Raw genomic sequence first — 22,582 nt, forward strand, 5'->3', positions numbered from 1 at the left:
GTGCTTGGAAAGTTTTTCTCTGATATAACAAATATTTCCACTGAGGTGCAGAACCTCCGCACAGCCCCAGGGCCCGCTGACATCCTGCCTTTCCTCTCCACCCGCTCACGCACAGCGTTGCACTTCCAGTCACCCGGGGCCTAAATGCCACTGGGTCCCCGCAAGCCCGCCCTGGTGTCCCCACACACCAACAGCCCAGCCTGGCCTGTGCACCCAGGCACAAGGCACACACGCAGCCTGTCATACGCTCTCCCACTAACCCACACACGTGGAAACCACTCCAAATGGAATCTAGATTTGTAAACTGCTGACCACATCCATAAACAAACTTGTTTAAAATTAGACTCTTGCAGTAAACAGTGGGTAGTATGAGGAGCCTGGGGAGAGGCTTTCTGCCAGCTCTAGCCCTGACCTGCCCCAGCCCTTCCTCCAGATCCCATGTTATATTTATTTTGGAGGAGCACAGAGACAAGCTGGGATACAGCCTGGAGCCCTGACTACTCGCTTCCTTTCCTCCTCTTGCAGTTCCATATAGTTTGTTCACAACTTGGATGAGTTCTTAGTCAGTGGCAAGAGATGGAGAAGGAAAACCTTTTAGACTTTGCAAACTAGTTTTGTGTTTGATGTCAACTTTCAGGCTCTGCTGTTTTATCCATGTGCTAGCCAGCCTCTGTCCCCTTGAGAAGAATCTTGTTCAACAGTCAGTGGCCTCTCATCACCATTCTCACAGGAAGAAGCCAGCAACTTACATGGAAGTGGCTGTTTGTCCCTGCATAAAAGCTGATCCGAATATGCAGGATGCCACAGTGTTGTGCTTTTTTCCTGTTGGTGCTACGTACAACACAGAGCAGGGAATGACAGTTTAATCCCAGGTCTGGTTGGTCAGGAGGATGCTTTGCTGTTTATAACCCCGAGTTTTAAGTTGCTTTTGTTTTTTTCAGAGTTCCTGGAAAGTGTTGCAGCCATTTATCAAGATCTACTGGCTGGTAAGAATCCAAATACTGTGATTGTGCCAACATCATCCTCTGGGCAACATCGGCAGCGCCAACCCCCAAATGACTGCAGCCCGCTCGATGGGGTAGATACATCGGTCTTCTACCAGTGCCTAGAGTCCTTGTGTGACAGATCAAAATACAGGTATGAACTGAGTCTAAACCACAGATTTGAAGTCTGTGTCTCTGGAGACCCTTTGTAAGGTTGGAGCTGTGAAGAAATACAGGACAAGCTGTAACTCCCAAATAGATCTCATTGGAGGAGTATGAAGGGAGAGATCATAGCCAAACCACTTCAACCAAAGGAGAAGTGCAATTTCATGGCCTTAAAAAACACAAGGTTTGAGCTGATTCTGGAAGTAATGGATTGATTTGGGTCTCTGCTTTCCTCCTCGCTTCTGCATTGACGCTTTCATCAGGGAGGGGTCCATCTACCATCATGAGTTAACTAGAGATAAACGCATTTGTGTTCTTGAGTGTTGAAGCATAGGGAAGGCTCACAGGGGTGGATGCAGTCTGAAGCCTTGGTACCTAGACAAGGTCACACTGCTGGTCTGTACCCCAGCCTGTGATGGAGCTGGTCTCCAGTTACAGATCCCAGGCACAAGATTAGCCATAGTTCAGCAGGGAGTGGAGCAATACCAGACCTTATTGCATAGCTTTCACAGACACTTTCTTCATAGTTTCTTGCAAGCAGTGAGAACATGCCCTGCTAGAAGGTCATGGGCTAAATTCACAAAAAGGCTCAGGACGCAAGTTCCACACAGTTCCTGTTTTAGGTGCCTGAATCCAAATTTGTGATCCACAAAGTTACTGCTGAACTGCTGTCCAGTACTATAGACATCTAAGCATGGAGATGCCAGGTTGTTTGGTTCTTTTAAATTATAAAAGTTATACATTCCCTGTGAGTCCTGAGAGCTTCAGCTGGGAAGGATATTGTGAGCCCATCTGGTAGGTCAGTCTCTGCACAGCACTGTGAGGGGATCCATTCCCAGCCTTTCATCCTGTAGCTCAGTAGTCAGCCAGGCTTTGGTAACCAAACTTTCCTCAGAGATCACCAGCCCACACCCACGTCTCCCAGCGGTGCCACTACACCACGGACTGGTCAACACTTCCTCTTTATGAGGCGGTTTTATCTTGCATTAAACCTTTTAAGGAACATTAGGCAAGAGCAAGAACCACTGTGATGATATTGCTTAGAAACCAGGAGTTAAGGTGAATGTAGAAAAAGAGGACATGGGAATTTAATCCCCACCTAAATATTGTTTTTTATCACTTGAGAGGTTTTTCCTGCTCCTTGGATGACTGTCACTGATAAAATGGAGATAGGACCATAACAACCCTCATGAAAGCTTATGGTTGTCTAAAAGGAAGGATTTCCCCACTTGATTTTTGAAAGAATGTGCTAAGGTTTGGGATGTGTATGCCTCTGAGTGAATCTAGGCTTTTGTCCCTGTACTTGGGATGGAGGTAGGTAAGACTGCTGCTAGGGATGTACCCCAGCTCAAACATCTCACTTAGCAAATGAGGAGCACATGCAATGCAAATAAGCGAGCTGGTGGCTATTTGTTTTTAACCGAGTCAGGAGAACTTGACAGTGTTAGAACAGGTAAAAGGACTTATTCCTCCAGTTTGAGCTGGGTCTTGGGGGAAAAAAAAAAAGTAATTTAAAAGACAAGATGACCTCTTTATCTTTTTTCCAAGCTGTCCACCTTCTGCTCTTGTGAAAGAAATGTTGAGTAGTGCACAGAGACTGACCTTCTATGGATTCCTTTTGGCACTTGCAAAGGATCAGGGGATCAACAGAGCCCTAGGTAAGAGTCCTGTGAGTGCTGCAGCTCTAGATTTTGTCATTCTCCATTACTGTGGAATTTCCTCTGTAAGTATGCCCTAGGTTTTACACCTTCAGAAGTGAGGGAGAATTTTTCGTCTTTTTGTTGATGGATTAAACTTTAAAAACATAACACTGTACTTTACTGTTTGCTTGAAGCCGTGGAGCTTCATCAATGCTAAAATTAGATATGAAGTGCTGCCTGTCACGAGGATGGAGCCAGGCTCTTCTAGGTGACAACCAATGACAAGACAAGGGGCAGTGGGTATAAACTGGAACACAGGAGGTTCCATTTAAATTTGAGAAGAAACTTCTTCTCAGTGAGGGTGACAGGGCACTGGAACAGGCTGCCCAGGGAGATTGTGGAGTCTCCTTCTCTGAAGACACCCAAAATGCGCCTGGACGCCTTCCTGTGTAGCCTCACCTAGGTGTTCCTGCTCCGGCAGGGGGATTGGATTAGATGATCTTTCAAGGTCCCTTCCAATCCCTAACATTCTGTGATTCTGTGGTGGGTTGACCCTGGCTGGACACCAGGTGCCCACTAAAGCTGCTCTATCATTCCCCCTCCTCAGCTGGACAGGGGAGAGGAAAAATAACAAAAGGCTCGTGAGTTGAGGTAAGGACAGGAACATCACTCAGCAATTATACCGTCACAGGCAAAACAGACTTGCCTTGAGGAAATTATCTTATTACCAATCAAATCAGAGTAGAGTAATGAGGAAAAAACCTAAATCTTAAAATGCCTTCTCTCCACCCCTCCCTTCTTCCTGGGCTTAACTTTACTCCCAAATTCTCTGCCTCCTCCCCCTGAGCAGTGCAGGCGAACGGGAATTAGGGGTTGCAGTCAGTTCATCACCTGTCATTGTTGCTGCACCTTCCTCCTTAGGGGGAGGACTTCTCACACTCTTCCCCTGCTCCAGCAGAGGGTCCCTCCTATGGGATCACAAGTCCTGCCAGCAAACCTGCTCCAGCCTGGGCTCCTCTCTTTATGGGTCCACAGGTCCTGCCAGGAGCCTGCTCCAGCACGGGCTCTCCGTGGGGTCACAGCCTCCGTTGGGCATCCACCTGCTCTGGTGTGGGGTCCTCCATGGGCTGCAGCGGTCAGCCAGCCTCACCATGGTCTGCACCACAAGCTGTAGGGGAATCTCCAGTGCCTGGAGCACCTGCTCCCCTCCTTGTTCACTGATGTTGGAGTCTGCAGAGTTGTTTCTCTCACATCTTCTCACTCCTCTCTCCCCTGCTGTTGCTGCACAGCAGTTTCTTTCCCCTTCTTAACTATGTTATCCCAGAGGAGCTACCACCATCACTGATGGGCTCAGCCTTGGCCAGTGGCAGGTCCATCTTGGAGCTGGCTGGTACTGATTCTGTTGGACATATGGGGAAGTTTCTAGCAGCTTCTCACAGAAGTCACCTCTTTAGCCCCCCTGCTACCAAAACCTTGCCATGCAAACTCAATACACTGCCCTGAGATAGCAATGTTTTACCTCTTCAATAGCTGATCATTTTAGCAGAACTATGGTTTTAACATGTTTGGCTATAAAGGTTGAACAGAGGTGGCCAGGAGACAAGGCAGCTGACTGCTGTAGGCAGTAATGAAGTCCCATCTTGTGTTTTAGCCTTTCATTCTCCCACAGATTTAAATGACCGCTCTCATCCACAAGATGAGGAGGCACACCTAATGGGAAAACTTCTGCTGCCTCCTTGGCCCAAAGACTTCTCTCAAGGCAACATGATCTCACTAGTATATTAATCTATGGCCTACGGAAAATCTGGAGGTATCATAGAACACAGATTGCTACAAAATTCTGTACCAGACTGCTGTGGAAACCAGGGGGATTACAAAGCAGTATCTCATTGCTCATTTCTATGTGGTTCTGGTCAATATTGTAGAGTAGGGAAGCAAAATGTTGCACTGGCAAAGGACAGTAGGTAATCCATACGTCATTCAGATTACTCATAATTCCATGTTGCCCCCATATTGCGCTCATGCTCGTGCTCTTCCTTCTCTTGCAAAGGGAAACAGAAATGGCTTTTTGTGTTTGACAAGGGTGTATCAAGGAGGTACATCTAAATCTGTGAAGGCCCAAACACTCATCTCCACTCAGCAAATCATCTGGCCAGTAAATGTAGGCCTTCTCTGTCTTTGGGTAGATATTCTCTCCCTCTACTTTTAGGCTTGAGCATCTGCCAGTCCCTGTGCTACAAAGAGGAACCTCAGTGAAAAGGTGTACCTTGCCTGAGGGCTTGTTCTTTTGCACAGGTGTGTGTCATAGTAGAGTAAAAGTGTCCCCTCCCTGGCTTGAGCCCCTTCTTACAGCAACCATTTAAGCTGCTAATGCTCCTCTGGGGCAGGGCTGCTTACCCAGCAACATACAGATTATACATCAAAGGTGCATTAATACAACCCCACAATCCCATCTGCAAACAGGTTTAGGAAGCAGCGTATTCACTAGGGAAGGTGATGCCTGGATTGCACCAAGCAAAATCTTTTTTTTTTCTTTGCCCTGTGAAATCCACTTCCAGTTGAATGCAAAGAAAACAGATGAGCAGGAAAAAAATTCCTGCCCACAGCTTCCATTGTGCCATCTACAAAGCATGTGGGTTTTCGTTCCCATTCATGGGGGCTGGTCCCCTGGCCCTCTGCCAGCCTCCTGCTGAGGTCTCTCACCCAGGAGGGGCAGCAGCCACAAGTCTGACAGGTGCTAGCATCTTGGCAAGGAAAGGAGGATTCTTTTCCTGGTGTCTTTTCATCTCTCCTGAAGGGTGACTTCAATAGTCTTTGGTCTGTAGGGGATCACAAGTTCCCCAAAGCCCTTCAGCAAGAGCAGTTTCAAGCAAAGGAGCTTTCAGTGAGGATGCTGCCTTCTCTCTGGTCTCACAAAGCCGGTACCCCCCTTGAGGAACAGGGGTAGGGATTAGAGCGGTTGGTTCAGGCTGGGGCAGCACTGATGAATTTGTCAGGCAGCCTAACTCCAGTGTCAGTGTTGATTCACAAGTCCTTTTAAGTGTTATTTACTGACTCTCCTAAGTAATTCTTGTGCCCTGGAGACCTCATTGTGCATTATACAAATGCAGAAACAAGTTAAGCTTTAGCTGCTTATTCTTTTGATTAAGCCCATGACAGGGAGCGGGCTGGGGCACTTCACTGGACCTCTTGACATTCTGTGTTGCAGTGCCAGGCTTTCCTGTTCATTTGCAGGAGGGGAAGAACAGAACTGGAAGAAGGGGAGCCGGTTCTGGTCTAATCTGGTTCTAAGTTTTAGGCACTTGTTGCTATGTTTTTGATGACTGCTGCCAGCTTGCCTGTGGGAGACAGGTGGCTCTCCAGCCCCTCCTTCAAGAGCAAGGTGCCAGGAGCAGAAACCAGATCTGTGTCCTCAACAGGGAGTACAAAGCCCCTTCCCAAAGATACTGAGTGTAGCACCCAGGTCTCCTGAAAAACAAGAGCATTCTTCACTGCACTACCAAGTGTATCTTTCCTAGTGTGCAGTGGCACTATCCAGGCTGTGGTAAGCAAGTCCTGTCGTTTCTGTGCTGGCTGATCACCCTCCTGTGACTGCTGTACAAGGTGTAGTTTGTTAAAGAATTAGGAAGGAGGGGTGTCCTAAATGCCTCATCTTGCTTTCTGGGCTCTTCCTGAGGTGTCAGTGTCTTTTCAGAGAATGGCAAGGATGATCAGCCAGCTGTTCCTGTCCTGAAATGTCCTTCGTCCGGAACAGGGTTTCAGATGTGAAAAGGAGCATCTGACCTTATGCTGAGAGACGGTACCCGATTACTGGCCCAGCCTTTCACGGTCTTACCCAGACAGCAAGCAACGCTAGAGCACAGTCCATCCACACTTACTTCTGTAGACTTAATGTGCACCAGAGTCAGGCCTGACTTTCCTGAATTGCAAGAAAGCAACAGTCTCATACTTGTGGCGTGTTTTGATCCCTAAGCTCAGCACACCACAAGAAAGGCAGGTGACACAGAAGTAAATGTCTCCCTGGGTGGTATAACAGTGCATGCTTCAGGCTGTGGCACAGACAACAAGATATCTATTGCTCTGATAGGATCTAGGACTGGTGACTATATAAGGCAATTAGCAGAGGCCTGGAGTTGACAGGCTGTCATCTCTCTGACAGTCAGTAGTTTTGTATAGTGAAGGGAAGCTGCCAGTCCTTAGGGATCTTCAAGTTCTCTGAGAGGTGGGACTACCGAGAGCGCACCTCCCATTTAGTCTGAGCTCAGCTAATCTGTGTGAAGGATACAGAATATGGACCATCATTCTTTATCTGTCTATAATCCTCAACATTCAGCATTCGTTTCTCTAATAGATACAAGGAAGAGTCTTCTCTGTCTTGCAGGACAGGATTTTGGATGCTGCTATGGCTTGAGCACTTTACGAATTAATAGCCTAACTCTGCTTTCCATTGTTTATTTTTCCAGGGGCTTTGCCGGATAAAGGAGACTTGTTTGTGGACCCTGAAATGGATCAGGAACTTGAGAAATTGTAAGTGGAGTTGCCTAAAGTAAGAGGTAAAGCAACAGATTAAAGGTAGCATGCTAAGGAAGACTTAAGTATGAAGTACTGTCCCTATTCCTTTGCTCTACTGTAAAACAACAGAGGAGCTAACAGAGCAGCCTGTGCAGAGAGGCCTCCTTCTTTGGAGTGCCTTGGTGCAGCTAACAAAATCCTTAGAAAAGGCTTCAGAAACAGCACTCTAGAACTGCTATGGTAAAGGCTGGAGATAACAAGTTAGGCTGCCTAGCCTTTGTCTTGTCTCTTTCAGGGTAGCTCAGGTTTCAGGGCTTTCCATCTCTGGGCCCACCAGCTCCAGCGGGGACACAGCAAATTTGCCTCTCCGTAACTCACCCAGGATCAATTCTCCCTGGAAGCCTCTACACCACTGGCGAAAAATGGATGCTGAGAGTGAAGGTTCCAATGAAGAGACAGACTCCTCTGAAAACTGAAGGTTGTGAGGATGGGCACTGTGTCCACCTTGGGTTTTTCCAGAGCTCACTGGAGGAACAGCACCTCCTCCCAGAGCATCTGCTCTGCCATTGGATTCTGCCCGTATCACCAGTGTGTGTGCAGCTGTGCCAGCCCCCATTGCCAGGTCCACCTGTCTCTTCCCAGAAGAACTCTGCCTTTTTCCTAGCTCCAAATTTGTGCAGGAATAGCTCCTCTACAGAAGCCATTTCCAGCTGCAGAGTTCTGCTACCCTCTGGTGGCACGCAAGCTAAAACAGGAGGCTCCAGCTCAGCTTCCACCAGGAAACAGCAGGGTGTTGTCTCACCAGGGCTCTCCCTCATGGTTCAGCAGGTGCTGAAGCAGTGGGAGCGCTACTGCAGGCTGCTTGCCAGTGTTTTGTTGTGTAGCTGTGTTCAGACTTGGCCTAGACAATAGAGAGGTTCAATCGCCAGCGGCAGCTCTGCACTCATGCTGCATTATAATTATTCCCAGTAAAGCTGCACCTGCATATGATCAAAGGTAGAAAAATTCCTGAAGTTCCTAAAAAAGAATGGCATAGGCATTGCCATGCCACCTGTCTCTGCTTCCTCCTCCATGTGTCCAAGACTTGCCAAAGCAAATAAGCTAGATTGCAGTCAATGCTGCATGGTGCTGTCTGCTCCTCTGCTGTACTGAGATCCCTTCTGTGAGGCCTCCCACTGCCTCCAACAGCATATTAAAGTCACTTGGAAAAGCGAGCTTCAGAGGGGTTGAAGGAGAGAGAGAAATAGTCTTTAAATTCCTTCACCATGGGTCACACCCACACTGGCTTGTAAACATACAGAGCATCTGCTAGGGTTGGGTGGGCAGCAGCACTAGGGGAAAAGGAAGCAGTTTTCAAACAAATCCCAGGTACTTTTTTAATAAATATTGTCATTGTGGCATCATGGCATAGCCCTTACAACTACAAAAAGTAGTAACACCTCATTGTGTTAATGGTAACCAACTCAGCAGTTTGACCTCCACAATCCTGAAAACAGTGTCTAGCCTAGCTCCTCTGCCTCATCTTGCAGAGACTGGTTATTTCCTGGGGATCTTCAGTTTCTCTTGCTTCTTTGGGAGCCTCCTTGCTCCTTCTGTCCATAAAATGCTGCAGCATGGGCTACGAAGAACTGCTAACCCAAAGCTTACAAGCAGCCCTGAGTGGATTCAACTCATGCTGGACCTATTTTAACGCTAGTTCCAGAACTACTGCTAAGTCTGTACCCCAGCCCCACCTATGGAGGTAGAAAAAGGGTTTATTTATTTATTGTAAATTATTTTATTTATTAACGTGCTTGCTAACTGCGCTTTCCCTCCCAGCCAACAGTGACTGTGACACCCTGGCAATAAAGCACACTCTGTAAGACCACTGCTCCGTCTGGGGTTTTCTGGGCTGCACCAGCCCCTCCTCAGGGTGCTGCTGGGGGGAAGTGACAGTACTCACCACTTCAGCCACCTTTTGAAGGGCCCCAGCAGACCCTCGCCTCAGCTGAGGGAAGACCACAGCACCCCCGGGCCTGTCCCGCTCACCCTCCAGCCTGGGCAGTGGCTGCCGGCCCCTCCCGGAGCCCCCACGCAGGCACGCTGCCGCCCCTCAAGCCCCAGCTCCGCCATGGGTCTTGTTACGGAGCAACCGCGCCAGGGCACCAAGGGCAATGCCATAAGAAAGCTGAACCCACAACTTCCCCCCTGCCCCACCGCACCACCCCAGGACAGCAGAACTCTGCCCCATAGGGGCAGAGTAATCCTTCCACTCCCACCCTCAGCCCCTCTAGCCTGTTAACAGCCCTAGGGAGAGGGTGCCCAACAGAAACTTCAGAACATCCCCAGCCCCTCTTTTTGCTAATAGTGTGTAACAAGCTCTTTTCCCCACTTTTTCTTACTAGCCAGTTCTCAACACTGTAGTCCAAGGAAGAGAAAAAACACGGTCTTGTTAAAACCAGAGTCAGGAGCAGAGAGCCAAGTTGAACAGGAGTAAAATGAAAGTCCTCACTCACTGCTGCGCTTCAGAAGTTCACCTCATCATGAAGTCAGAGGCTTGGAACTTTGATCTCAGTCCAAAGATGGGCAACAAAACAACCAGGAACCCAGTAAATATCTTTACAGCACTTCTTTACCTGGGCCTTTTTTGCTGATGATGTAATTAGAAGCTAAAAAAATAATCTTTGCTTTTTTTCTCCTGCAACAATATATGCTGGTTTACAAGACAGTAAAAAGGATTATCCCATGGTAAAAGTCAAACACCCTGCAGATACAGAGGATTCCACAGCACCATGGATTGGGAGCACTGAGCAGAACAAAAAACAGTCATGTCCGTGGGAAGCAGGTAACATGATGCTCAGAAAAAACAGCATTCCCCTTTCTTCTGTCACTTGGTGAGCTAAGGTATGGGCCAAGAGGGACAGGAACACTGATGAGGGCAGCCCAGGAGTTCCTGTCATTTTTTACAGCAGTGAGGTTGACCCTGTAGGAAGGCCTGTCTCCACTGGCTAGTAGATAGCAGTGGGTATGAGGGCACATTGAATTTTAATAAGAGTGGAATCCAGAGATATTTGGAAAGCATCCTAGGCACAGCCATGTCCTGTCCCCCTTTGCTTACCTTCTCCCCTTCCCACCCACTCCAGACAAACTAAGACAATCCTGCAGAGTTTATTCCAGACAAAGGTGACATCAGTGCCTCTTGCTGGCTTCCCTTTGAGTTGCAGTCCCTGGGTCATCAATATGAGCCATAACGATCCTGGGGAGGAAACACACCAAGACACCATGTTGCAACACTTCATGCAAACTCCAGAGATAGATAACAAGTTCTTGGGGTGTTTGTGACTGGAATGCAGCATAAGGTTACCTACAAAAGACACCATGCAATGGCAGGACATAAAATGGCCTTAACTTTTTAAGTTCTGCCTGGGATTTGTGGGAAAGGCATAAGACATAACAAGGCATCCTGTCCACCAGGAGAGTAAGGTTGGCCAAGGGGAGTTCAATGACCACCAGGAATTGCTCAGCTATTGTAGCATAGTCATCAGCTACAAAAGACAGGTTTCTACCTGAGACTTTCCAGCAATTTGAGAAGACAATGATGATTTGACCTGAAGCCCAGATATAGTGGAAGTCCCTGAGCACAACAATAGCTTAGAATCACACAATCATAGAATCATTTCAGTTGGAAGAGACCCCCAGGATCAGAGAGTCCAACCATAACCTAACTAGCACTAAACCATGTCCCTAAGAACCTAACTTAAACACCTCCAGGGATGGTGACTGCACCACTTCCCTGGGCAGCCTGTTCCAATGCCTGACAACACTTTCCGTGAAGAACTTTTTCCTAATATCCAATCTAAACTTCCCCTGGTGCAACTTGAGGCCATTTCCTCTTGTCCTATCACTTGCTACTTGGGAGAAGAGACCAACACCCTCCATGCTACAACCTCCTTTCAGGTAGTTGTAGACAGTGATAAGGTCTCCCCTCAGCCTCCTTTTCTCCAGGCTAAACAGCCCCAGTTCCCTCAGCTGCTCCTCATCAGACCTGTGCTCCAGGCCCCTCACCAGCTTCATTGCCCTCCTCGGCACTCTCTCTAGTATTTCACTGTCCTTCTTGTGATGAGGGGCCCAAAACTGAATGCAGGATTCAAGGTGGGGCCTCACCAGTGCTGAGTACAGTGGCACAATCACTTCCCTAGTCCTGCTGGCCACACTATTCCTGATACGAGCCAGGATGCTGTTGGCCTTTTTGGCCACCTGGGCACACTGCTGGCTCATGTTCAGCTGCTGTCAATCAACACCCCCAGATCCTTTTCCACCAGGCAGCCTTCCAGCTACTCTTCCCTGAGTCTGTAGTGCTGCCTGGGGTTGTTGTGACTCAAGTGCAGGACCTGGCACTTGGCCTTGTTAAACCTCATACAACTGGCCCCAGCCCAACGATCCAGCTGGTCCAGATCCCTCTGTACGGCCTTCTTACCCTCCAGCAGATCAACACTCCCACCCAACTTGGTGGTGTGTGCAAACTTACTGAGAGTGCACTCAATCCCCTCATCCAGATCATTGATAAAGAGATTAAACAGAACTGGCTCCAATACCGAGCCCTGGGGAACACAACTCGTGACCAGCCACCAACTGGATTTGGTTCCATTCACCGCAACTCTTTGGGCCCAGCTCTCCAGCCAGTTCTTTATCTATCGCAGAGTACGCCCATCCAGGCCATGCACTGCCAGCTTCTCCAGGAGAATGCTGTAGGATACAGTGTCAAAGGCCTTACTGAAGTCTAAGTACACAACATCCACAGCCTTTCCCTCATCTACTATGTGGGTCATCTTGTCGTAGAAGATCAGGTTGGTTAAACAGGACCTGTCTTTCATAAACCCATGTTGACTGGGCCTGAATGTACCGCAGTGTAACCTCACCTGGAGGGAGCTCATCACTCCATTGGCTAGGACAGCCATCTTGCCAGCAACTGATTTCACTCCTTGCTTGAACTGTGCAATGTCAGCTGTAGGCAGGACATTTCCAATTGACACGCCACCTATGAGAACCAGCAGGAGTTAGGCTGGAGTCCCTCAGCTCCAGAGAGCACCCCAGCCCCCTCCAGTCTAGGTCCTCCAAAGATGTCCCCTTCTGCAAGCTGCTGAGTGCTCACAAACCTGAGTGCACATTCTCAGACTCTCCAAACAGGTCTGCAGAGCTGATGGCGCTGCTGCCCGCGAGCTGCTGCAGTCGGGATCTCGCTTCATACTGCAGCAAACAGAACAGTTATAAAAGAAGTGAACAAGGTAGGACCTGAGCAAACAAGAAAAGATGAAGACAGAGCTGTACCAGCTTAAGCACTGCAGATTGCATCTACCTCAGCATCTGCCTCCCGCCCAAAGAACATATCCGAAGAGATAGCTTTAGCCCCTGCAAACTTCTGACGAGCTTCATTGGATTCTACAACGGATGTCCTGTTCTCTGTCTCCCGCCTACTGGTGGGTCTACAGGAAAAAAAAGAGAAGAGATACCTTTGCTTAAGCTCACCAACACATGAAAGAAAGAGACTTCTCTCTCAGACCCCATCCGATCAAAGGAAAGCAACAAACCCTCCAGCACTAGCTACCATCAGGGTTCTCCTCTCCCCACCTCAGGACAGCCAGCCCTCAGGACTGTAAAACCATATCAAACTTGGGGACATGACAGGAAAAGAAGTGCCCAAGCCTCTTTCACTGAAGGCCCTTTTTCTTGGGCTTGTCCACATGTGTTATCCTCTGCAGCACAAGGCTCCTGTCATAACACAGCAGCATGTCTCTCCCCAGAGCTCCTAGACCCATCCCTTTGTCCCCCACACAAGGAAAGTACAACAGCAGGCACTTCACCTCTCTGAAACTGGCCGAATACTGGAGATGGTCACCTCAGGTTCCTCCTCTTTGTCCATACCCCATGAAGAGTCCGTTTCCCACCGCGAGCCAAATGCATCTTCAAATGAGAAGGGACTGTATTTGTACCTAGGTACCCAAAACAGGTAATTCAGGCCAGACATTAAATTCAGGAATAAGTCAAAGACTACAATGAAGCTGGGTCTTACTTGGGGGGTCCAGATGTGAAGCTTCCAGCATCTTCAAACAAGTCCAATTGCGAGCGGGAAGATTTTGCAGCCAGTGGTGTTTCCTGCTCAATCACTTGCATCTCAGACATCACCGAGTGTGAAACAGAACTGGCACAATAGAGAGGCAGTCAGGGCCAACGGGTCTGACAGATCCAGCCCCTACCACCAGTCTGCCTCAAAACTGAATCCGGCCTTCACAGGCATGGCAAGTGCCACAAATCTCAAGGGCGAGTTTGGGATGCCAGCCCCCTTCACCACTTGGCTAACTTATCCTGACTCCCTCACAAGTCTTGAACTACCTTCTTAAGGACATATTCTGCAGGGGGACATCTTGCCAGACAGCAGGGCTTGACACTGATAGGCCACACACATCTCTGGAAAAGCTCGAATGAGAACGAGAACCCCTGAACATTCTTTCTGGGACCTGAAGCATTTTTAGACAGTTCAGCATATGAGCACTTTAAATTGGCTCCTTATCTGTTACAAGAGCAGCAAGTTACTGCCTTCAGGAAACCTTTCCAGAGCGGGGTGCTTCCAAGGCACCTATCTGTCCTTTGCCACCCACAGCCAAATACCTTCTGGACACCAAGCCCATGCCCAGCCTCTCCGCTTGTTCACGCTTCTTCCCTTCAAGGTTCTGAAGTTTCTTCTCTTCCTTCTTCCGATCAAGCTGCAGTTCCTGATAAGCCAGTCGCATTGAGGTGACTCTAAAGGAGAGAGCTGTGGTGGGTACTGGCTCATTACTCTTCCCCCCAGCCCATGCTGTGGAGGGCCAAGGGGGAGAGTAACCCTGACGACCCCTCAAAACACCCATTTTCACAACAGCTCTGCCAAAAATCCTTGCAGAGAAGCTACTACTTGACTTCCCATCTCATCTCCACTGGGATTCAGTTCTTTTTTCGCTAACCATGACTGCAAGCATTGCCCCTCCACCCCCCGACAGAATGCACCATCCAGTTCTGTCTTTGCCTTTTTCAGTCCTGTCCAAAGGTGAACAGAAGCACAAAATAATTCCGTATCTGCTCCTTACATTCTTCCAGGGGCATGCTAATATGAATAAAATATGGCAGCATAACTTGTGCCCTGCTGTAAGGACTACTCTACTGGCTACTGCTTGTGATATCATGCAGCATGTTCTGTACTCACATAGGTGGTTCTAGGGTGAACAGCATTGACCTCATATTACTCCTGCCTTATGTATGCAAGGTATTCAGCCCAAACAGGGCACTTACATGGACTCCTCAGCTTGTTTCCTGGACTCCACTGCCTGCTGCTCTCTCAGCTGCTCTGCCACCTGGGCTTGCCGCTCAATCTCACTGAAGCTCTGGCTGCTCACTTTCTGGGCTCCAAGACCTTTTTTTGCACCCAACTTGAAAAACAAAACCAAAAAAATTGTGATTTCTTCATCCTAGATTGTTCATCATGGAAGAAAACCAGAATCCTACTCCTGGCTGCACTGATCAGGCCTTCAGTCTTCCCATGTAGTCACAACGTACAGACTCAATGGAGCTTGCAACAGAGAGAATGGAAGAATGCTCAAGAGTGAACCCACCAGTGCCAAGAGATCAGCCACACATGCTTCAGACCATACCAAGTAATGATCCAAAGCCTAATGCCATCTTTCAAAATAAGCAGAGATATAATCAAAGCTCTTCCTTCCCCAAATGGATCTCTCAGTACACAGCTTGGTTAAGGACAGAAAGCAGGCGCCAGGGAAAGGACAGCAGTAACATAAGACATCCTTTACCTCCTCTCCATAAAACAAGAGCTCAGACATACCCCTTTCTTGGCAGCTCCAGGCTTCTTCTTTCCAATGAGGGAGGATTTAAGTTCTGCAAGAGGAGGAAAGTGGCAAATAAGCAGAAATTAATTAATTGAAGAAGCTAAAATTAGTCAGCAAACCATATGAACATCCACCACAGTCCAGCTGCTACAGAGTCCAGGACACACCATGCAGCTTCACATCAGAAGCCTGGGTGGCTTCACCCAGTTAAGAAAGATGCACTTAGAAGCTCCACAATTGCAGGCTGGTGGCCTAGAGAAGCATGTCTATCACTGGAGAAACTTGTCAAGTGAATTAAGGCCTTTGAATAGCTCCTCCAGTGTCATGCAGTTGATTACCCTGTCCACTAGGATCAGGGTAGCTAGAGAAAGACTAGATTTATTCCATACATAAATCCAAGAAAATGCAGCTTCAGGGTCGTATGAAAGTGCATGCCTCACCAATGTCTTAGGGACAAAGAAGCAAGGACCCTAAAGTCATGTTTACATGAACAGACCAACAACAAAATGGACCTAAAGTGCAGTGAGCTGTAAAAGCAACAGGTTTCCCAACACCTTGCACCAGGAATCTGTCAGTCCAAGGGCATGACATGTGCCACACTTGTAAAACGAGCCAAGGTACAGCCAAGCAGCAGATGCCTGGGGAAAAGTGTAAGAACAAAGCAAACAAAGAGGGACTGCCCAGGACATTTTCCTGACTTCCAGCACGTCGTTCTAAGATCTTTTATTGCTCTTTTTGGGTTTTTCTTCCACAGAAGTGTCTCCTTACTTTCTACACCCACATGACATTTGTCAGCCCATGCTTTCAAACATTCTTGACAGCCTTTCGTGTATCTTTTCTAGTCTTACCATAAGTTTTTGAAATGAGGGGGTTCCAAACATTCACACTAGCCAAGCCTATTTTCGGCTTGCTGTTTCTAACATTTAATTTGGGGTTGTTTGGTTTGCTTTTTACTGTCAGGAAACATTTAATAGAAATGCCTATAAGATCCCCTTTCAGATACAGAACAGCTGGTTTATATCCCAATATGATACATGAAAGCTTTGGCTCATTCTCTCCCTCCAAGCACAGGAAGCTAAAGTTAGATTTGAAGGCAGAATCACAGAAGGGGCAGGCAGAGCTGTCACAAGCAGCCAGCGCAGGCCAGCTGCTGGCCAGTTACCTCTGGCAGGAGCGGGCCCTTGTGTTGACAGATACATGGACATGTCTGAGGAAGAGACATAAAACACGGGGGATGAAGAGACACTTGAGGACGCAGGCTTTCCACCCAGGATGAACCCACTGTGGGCTAGGAGCATATTCTCAATAAGAAGCTCCAGCTAGATGCTGTGTGTGCATCCAGGACAGCAATGGCAGCGGAGAAATCACATACAAATCCTTATTACTCTAGAAGATAAAAATTAATTTGCCTCCAAAGCTTCTGGGGAGGTGCGGAGAACCACACACACCAACAAACACCAGAGTCATGTGGCCTTGATCAGCCAAGTTCTAGATATGCAAATCTAGATATGCAAATTTTGCCCAAAGCTTAAAAAATGAAAAGCTTTTGGGAAGGTGACAGCTTTGAACTTGACCAACCAATGGAGGAGGAAACCTCCAGTAAACTGTGGCTTGGTTTTGGGGTTTAGGGAGATCGTCAGTACCCGCTCCACAGCAAGATAAGCTCCTTTAGATGTTCTGGAAATTGGCTCATCAGTTCCAGCTCCACCGGACTTACTGCTGAACAGCAGGTGTAAGAGCAAGATTGATCTGAGAGACAGCAGAGAGTCTTACTTACCTAGGGGAGCTTTAGGAGATGTGCTCAACAAGTCAATAGAGGGGCCCTGGCTGGAATCTGTGGGCACAAACACAGAAGAGAATATTCAGCAGAGAGATTCTCAACCCCTTCCTTTTCAGCATGCTCACGGTCCCACTTTTTTACTGCCTCTGCCCCCACCCCAAACAAGCTAAGTTACAGTCTGAAAAGTGCAGTTTCCCAAGCACAACTTTACATCTCCACAGAGCAAGTTATTCCCTTTGCAGTGTTTTTAACATATTAAAAGAAAGCAAACACTCTGCAGAGGAATACACAAAACCATCTCAAATTACAGCTGCACCCGCGGATTCTTGGTTTCCTTGTCATTCAGCCTAGAAACAGTTTTTTGCTTTATATTTCCAGACCCACCAAATTCAGAAGCGAGTCTTTAAACAAATAGTTATGTCTGGAAGCAGGGAAACAGGACACCTAACCCCCAACACAGTTTTGTGTACATTTCAGGAAAAGCAGAGAACTGATCCCAAACACAGCAGCGTCTAATTTAACTAAACATCATAGAGTGCACAGAGCTTCCACTCCTTCAAGCCTGAACCAAAGCAAAAGCTCAGCCCTTCCAACTGTGGTGGGGAAGTATATGCTTCTGGAAATGAAGTCGGGTTCTTGGGAAAGTTATTCAGCAGGGAACTCACTCGACACTTCGCTGCCTTCTGCTGACTTCACTGCTTTTTCCACCTCTGGGGAAGACTGTGCAGGATTCTGGCTGGCATCTGCTACATCCCAGGTACTGGAAGACTGCAAGGAGACACTCATTCCAGTGATTCGCAGAAGATGGATAAATCAAACAATCCTGAACCTCCTTCAGGTTTAGTGACTTGTATTCAGTTTTAGGCCAAAGGAAATGTGTTCCAAACTCCATACTATGCCTTCAGTGAAGATAACATATGGACAAGTCCACATTCCCTTAGCAGGGACAAAAATTAAAGAAAACAGAAGCTAAGCTGAATGGAAGGCCAGGAGGAACAACAGTATCTCTCAACAGTAATATCGGAGTTGGCTACTGTGAGGACTTGCTCGGTTAAAGAGATGAGCTTAAATCTGGGAGAAAGATTGTGAATGAGTTTCCCTGGAAAAAAATAAACTCAGCTTCCTCTGTCTTTATTTCGACACAGCCAATTCTCACATTGCTCTATTCACTTGAGAAAGTCCACCTAGCATTGTGAAAACAGTTGTCCAAACCCACTTTACCAGGGTCTATGCACTGAAAAGCTGACTAAACCAGACGTTCAAAGCCAGTCCTGGCTTTAACTGTTCAAAGAGACTGTGCATCAACGCAGCACACAAAGCGTTTTCCAGGAAGTAGCTGGTAGCTCTGAGTATTCCTTGAAGAAAAAGATGGTCTCAGAAACAAAAGACATAGATATTACAGGCCCCATGAGGGATTGTTTAGACCTGTGACTATGTCCCAGGCTGCTGACTGAATCTTAGTTCTTCCATGTTAGTACTGAACAAGTACACAGGAGTCTTCCCAAATTAAGCAGTACTGCTACTGGCTGAACAGCTGGCTACTGAAGAGCTGTTAAGGCTGTCTGGTTTACACAGATCTCACCTGTGTGTGCTCCATGAAGAAATCAGCATCACTCTTGTCAGGGGAGTGCCCAGGGGCTCCACTCAGTCCATCTATAAGCAGCTGCAGAGAGAAGAGGGAAAAAAAGACATGCTACAAGACTCAGCATCCAGTGCTACACATTCAACAGTACAGAGCTGCTCAGACTTACATCAGTGCCGTACTTGGCCATGGCAGCACTTGCCAGCTGTCGGATCTTCTCCCTGTACATCTGGGCAGCTCGACTATTATACTTAGCGTTGGCGTCTGTGGTGGTGCAGCCATGCTGGCGGAAGAAAGCAGTCTGAAAAGAGAAGAACATCCAGTCTCCTGACTGCTAGATTGTACTCAAGCAAGCATTAGACATAACTCAAATTCAACACAGAAAGGAAGCTTCTCAGAGACAGGCGATATAATACTGAGCACGCAGCATGAACCACCCGTTCATGGACCAGCTTTCTCCAAAAAGCCTCACTCCAGAGCCCAGAGGGCTAAAAAACCACCCCTGTCCTCCACAGCAGGATGGTTCTGAGTCACAGTGGTGAGCATGAGCTTTTGAACTGATCGGTGTTACTAACTCCTTTCCTTTAAGAGGACTATATCTCTCATTTAAATGACATGTATGGAAATGACACATCTGAACATCAGAATGCAACTCATTTAAAGGTCACAGTCTGACTTCCAAGCACACCTGACGAACATCTCCCCTCATTACACATTTCCAAAAAAAGATGGGGAGGATGGTACCCTGAAAGCCACATAGCGGAAAGAGACAAGAAACAGAGGATGTGGGATGCAATAGGGAAAGCAAGCAAAATGCCTACAGAGGCTCCTCACCGCGTTGGCATTGCTGCCCACTTGCATACACCTCAGCTGGAACCAGTTCCAGTTAGAATCCAACTCTGTGGACCTGTGTGAGAACAAATTATTTTTATTAATAACATGCTGGCATGCCAAATACAAAAGCAAGCTCCGAGCTAAAATGGTCAGGTATCCTGCTACTAGCCCAGAGTATAGGAGGCAAAAGGAGAAAGAGCATCTTGGTAACTTCTTTGCTCCCATAACAAATTAATTTGAACTTTTAAAGTGAGGAAAAAACCTATTTTCAGTTTCATGCCAAATAACAGTGTCCAGCCTTAGAGGACCTCTCACTTGTATTGCTTAAGAGGGTGGAGCTGGAGCTAGGAAAGCGCGGCCAACAACTTTCATTCCACATATGATCTCACCACAACACGAGAGACTCATGTTCAGCCCGTCCCATAGATCAGGCCAGAACACATGACAAAGCAACTGAGAAAAAAAACAAGTAAAGCCAAGTGACAGAGCATGTTTCATACTGGTTACTCAACTTGGCTCTGAATAAGTAAAGGTCACAGTGCTGTTGCTTAAAATGCTGTATTTTACAAGTACTGAAAATAGGAACAACAGACTGAAAATCCAACGCCATCTTCCCCACTAGGTTAATACAGAAGAAACTAGATAACAATCTTTTTGCCTTGCTCAGCATTACAATAAAAACTTCCGTGTTGGTGCTTTACTGACAAGATTCACCCACCACACTCAGCTTCTACAACCGGGAGCCCAGGCAGCGTTTCCGCAAGGTCAGCAGAAGGAACACGTTTGTGTTCCACTGAAGCACTCTGGGAACTCCATCTTGGGAGGGCTGAGTGACCCACAACCTCCGGCAAGCAAACCACGTAAAACCCGCGGCGATCACCCCGTGACAACGCGTCTCCACAACCGAGGCCCCGCGGCCGCTCCAGGGGGGCGCCCCGGCCGGGCCCCCGCCCCGCACGCACCTGATGAAGCTGAGGTGCACGCCCAGGGACCTGTGCACGCCGGAGCAGTCGATGCAGAGGAAGACCCCGTAGGTGATGCTGGCCCAGCTCGGGTTCTTGGCGCCGCAGTCGAAGCACGACTGAGGGGAGGCAGAGGGACGGCCGGGCTGAGGCGGCGGCTCTGCCGCTCCTCCGCTCCCTGCGCAGCCCGCTGGCCCCGCTCCCCGTGGCGCGGCCGCTCTCCCCGAGCCCTCCCCGCGCCCCAGGAGCCCCCTGCCCGGCCGCCCCGCCGCCGCAGCGCGGCCTGGAGCCCAGCGGCGCCCGGCCCGAGCCCACGCAGCGGCCGCAGGGAAGCGGCCCGGCTCGGAATGACGGGAGCCCGCCCGGCGCCTCCCCGCTACCTTGTTCGCCGGCGCCGCCCGGAGCCGCTTAAAGAGAGTCAGGATCTCCGTCTTGCTCGGCTCCGCCGCCATGATCTCTCCTTCCCACACACCACTGCGGCGATGGGTGCCGGCCGGGCCCAATCGGCGCAGGCGTGGGGCCGCAGTACGGGTGCCGCCTGGGCCCACACCGGCCCGCGGGCGAGTCACGGCTGCGCTCCGCCACTACCCGCCCCACCGCCATGGCCGCGGCGGCGCTCCGCCGTTAACCGCTCCAACCGCCGCACCCGTGTGCTGCGCGTCCCCGCCTTCCCCGGGCTCGGGGCGGCCCCGGCGCCCAGGAGTGGGTGTTTCGGGTGGAGGCCCCTCCTCGGCGCCTCGCACCGGCCGCGCCATCATCTCATCCGCTGCTCCGGCCCGTGGCCGCGTCCCCTCAGCCCCCTCACGGCGGGGGCAGCGGCACCGGGAGGCAGTGGCGGCCTCGGGCCAGCTGCCCTGAGAAGCATCACCTGCCGCGCCTCGGGACGCCGGGCCTGGCGCACTAGCACAGGGGAACAGGCTTAGGAATTACTTAGTCAGCTGGAGACTTCTCAAGAGCAGCGAGCAGCACTGCTTACCTCATCCTGAGCAGTAAGGAAGGTGGGGAAGTTGTTATTTCAGAACAAATCTGGTGTCATGGCCTCAAAGTGCTGTATTACATGCCTGGAAGCAGGAAGGAATGGACTAGAAAGTCACTCAGTTATGGAAGAAAAATATGGTTGTGCTTTGAACTAAAAGTCAATGGCGTATAGCCCATTTCATGCTTTAGCCTAGGGAAAAAAGTGCAGAGCGATGAGAGGTTCAGAAGGACACCAAAAGCTGATCAGCAGTATGTCTGGCGGCTGCACTCGACTCCCCTCAACCAAACCAGCAGCAGTTTGGTGCGGGCTCCAGAGCAGGTAAAGGCCTGAGCTGTAGCAGAGCCAAGAACTCCTTTTTGGAAACCCACAAGGCAGCAGAACAACACGCTGGTCGCCAATAAGTTGTGGGTACGAGCAGTCTCTTGCATATTTTCCCACTGTATGCAATGTGGCTATGAGCCAATCACTTTATTCCATAAATGTGACAGCCTGAGCTCTCTCTGCTAGACAAGTGTGGCTGTATGGCAATGATCTTTTACTAATCACAGATCACTGGATGAGCCCAGTTTAAGTTTTATACTCATGATTTAGCTTAAGTAACTGTGTTTTAAAAATAATGAATCACTTAGAAATATAAGGTTGTGTGACTTTTAATATACTATCTGATTCATGTTACTTAGTAAGCTAAATTTGCTGAAATCTTAAACTCTATGTTGTAAAGTTTTTCTTATTTTTACCAAATTTATATCTACTTAATGAAAACAAAGCTGCTACAGATCATCAACAACACCTGCAAGATAAGGCCTGTTTTGTACTTTATGCTTATTGAGAAAAACACAATCTACTCAGGCGAAATAATGCCTTCAAGGCCAGCACAAAGCTACAGACCATCAACAATACCTGCAAGATAAGGCCTGTTTTTATTGAGGAAAACAGGATCCATTCGGACAGAGTAACACTTTCAAGGCCAGCGTGAAGCGGCTTTGGACTGTCAACAATGTCTGCAGCTAAACAAAACAAGGGCCTGTCTGAAGACAGTGAAAGAATCCAATGAGAAGCAAGAACACCCCAGACTCAAATAATAGTATTGGACTGAATCATCACATGAGGGGCGGATAAATAGTCTGTAAGGGTATAATTATGCAGGAACTTCTGTGCTTGGCATCTCTGTGAAGGCACCCAGCTCAAGCTGATCCTACTGCAATACTACTCCATTAAATGATTTATTTCTTTTGAACTTTAATGCCTGAGAGTTTGCTTTGAGAGACCTGGGATCCCGTCCTTGTCGCCAA

The 22,582-nt window shown here is 48.5% G+C and overlaps 2 protein-coding genes across 9 annotated transcripts in view; one reads left to right on the forward strand and one right to left on the reverse strand.

Annotated features, from left to right (window-relative positions):
* CSTPP1 (centriolar satellite-associated tubulin polyglutamylase complex regulator 1) overlaps positions 1 to 9,777 on the forward strand; it is an 81,644-nt gene extending 71,867 nt beyond the window's left edge. Inside the window, exons 6-10 of one of the 6 annotated variants that reach the window (XM_065635060.1) lie at positions 942 to 1,137; positions 2,697 to 2,806; positions 7,252 to 7,315; positions 7,596 to 7,778; positions 9,689 to 9,774. In XM_065635060.1, the coding sequence (XP_065491132.1) occupies positions 942 to 1,137; positions 2,697 to 2,806; positions 7,252 to 7,315; positions 7,596 to 7,776 (551 nt within the window). In that variant the 3' untranslated portion in view covers positions 7,777 to 7,778; positions 9,689 to 9,774. Of the gene's footprint in view, positions 1 to 941; positions 1,138 to 2,696; positions 2,807 to 7,251; positions 7,342 to 7,595; positions 9,161 to 9,684 lie in introns of those variants that run through there. The other 5 variants (XM_065635059.1, XM_065635065.1, XM_065635064.1 and 2 more) reach the window with 5 other exon arrangements.
* ARFGAP2 (ADP ribosylation factor GTPase activating protein 2) lies at positions 9,711 to 20,871 on the reverse strand. 3 transcript variants are annotated; one of them, XM_065635056.1, is made up of 17 exons: positions 20,692 to 20,871; positions 20,312 to 20,430; positions 19,350 to 19,422; positions 18,685 to 18,816; positions 18,516 to 18,596; positions 17,599 to 17,701; positions 16,931 to 16,987; positions 16,316 to 16,360; positions 15,150 to 15,202; positions 14,603 to 14,739; positions 13,946 to 14,077; positions 13,350 to 13,478; positions 13,141 to 13,269; positions 12,636 to 12,762; positions 12,436 to 12,526; positions 12,199 to 12,317; positions 9,711 to 10,535 (listed from the first exon to the last, which is right to left on the reverse strand). In XM_065635056.1, the coding sequence occupies exons 1-17, from the start codon at positions 20,761 to 20,763 to the stop codon at positions 10,515 to 10,517; spliced, it is 1,620 nt and encodes a 539-aa protein (XP_065491128.1). In that variant the 5' UTR covers positions 20,764 to 20,871; the 3' UTR covers positions 9,711 to 10,514. The 3 variants fall into 3 exon arrangements, with proteins under 3 accessions (XP_065491128.1, XP_065491129.1, XP_065491130.1); XM_065635057.1 differs by lacking the exon at positions 16,316 to 16,360; XM_065635058.1 differs by lacking the exon at positions 20,312 to 20,430 and having other exon boundaries at positions 20,692 to 20,868.
* Between the last annotated feature and the right edge of the window lie 1,711 nt (positions 20,872 to 22,582).

Source organism: Caloenas nicobarica, chromosome 5 (assembly GCF_036013445.1).
Source record: "Caloenas nicobarica isolate bCalNic1 chromosome 5, bCalNic1.hap1, whole genome shotgun sequence".
In the NCBI taxonomy this organism is placed as follows: Eukaryota; Metazoa; Chordata; class Aves; order Columbiformes; family Columbidae; genus Caloenas; species Caloenas nicobarica.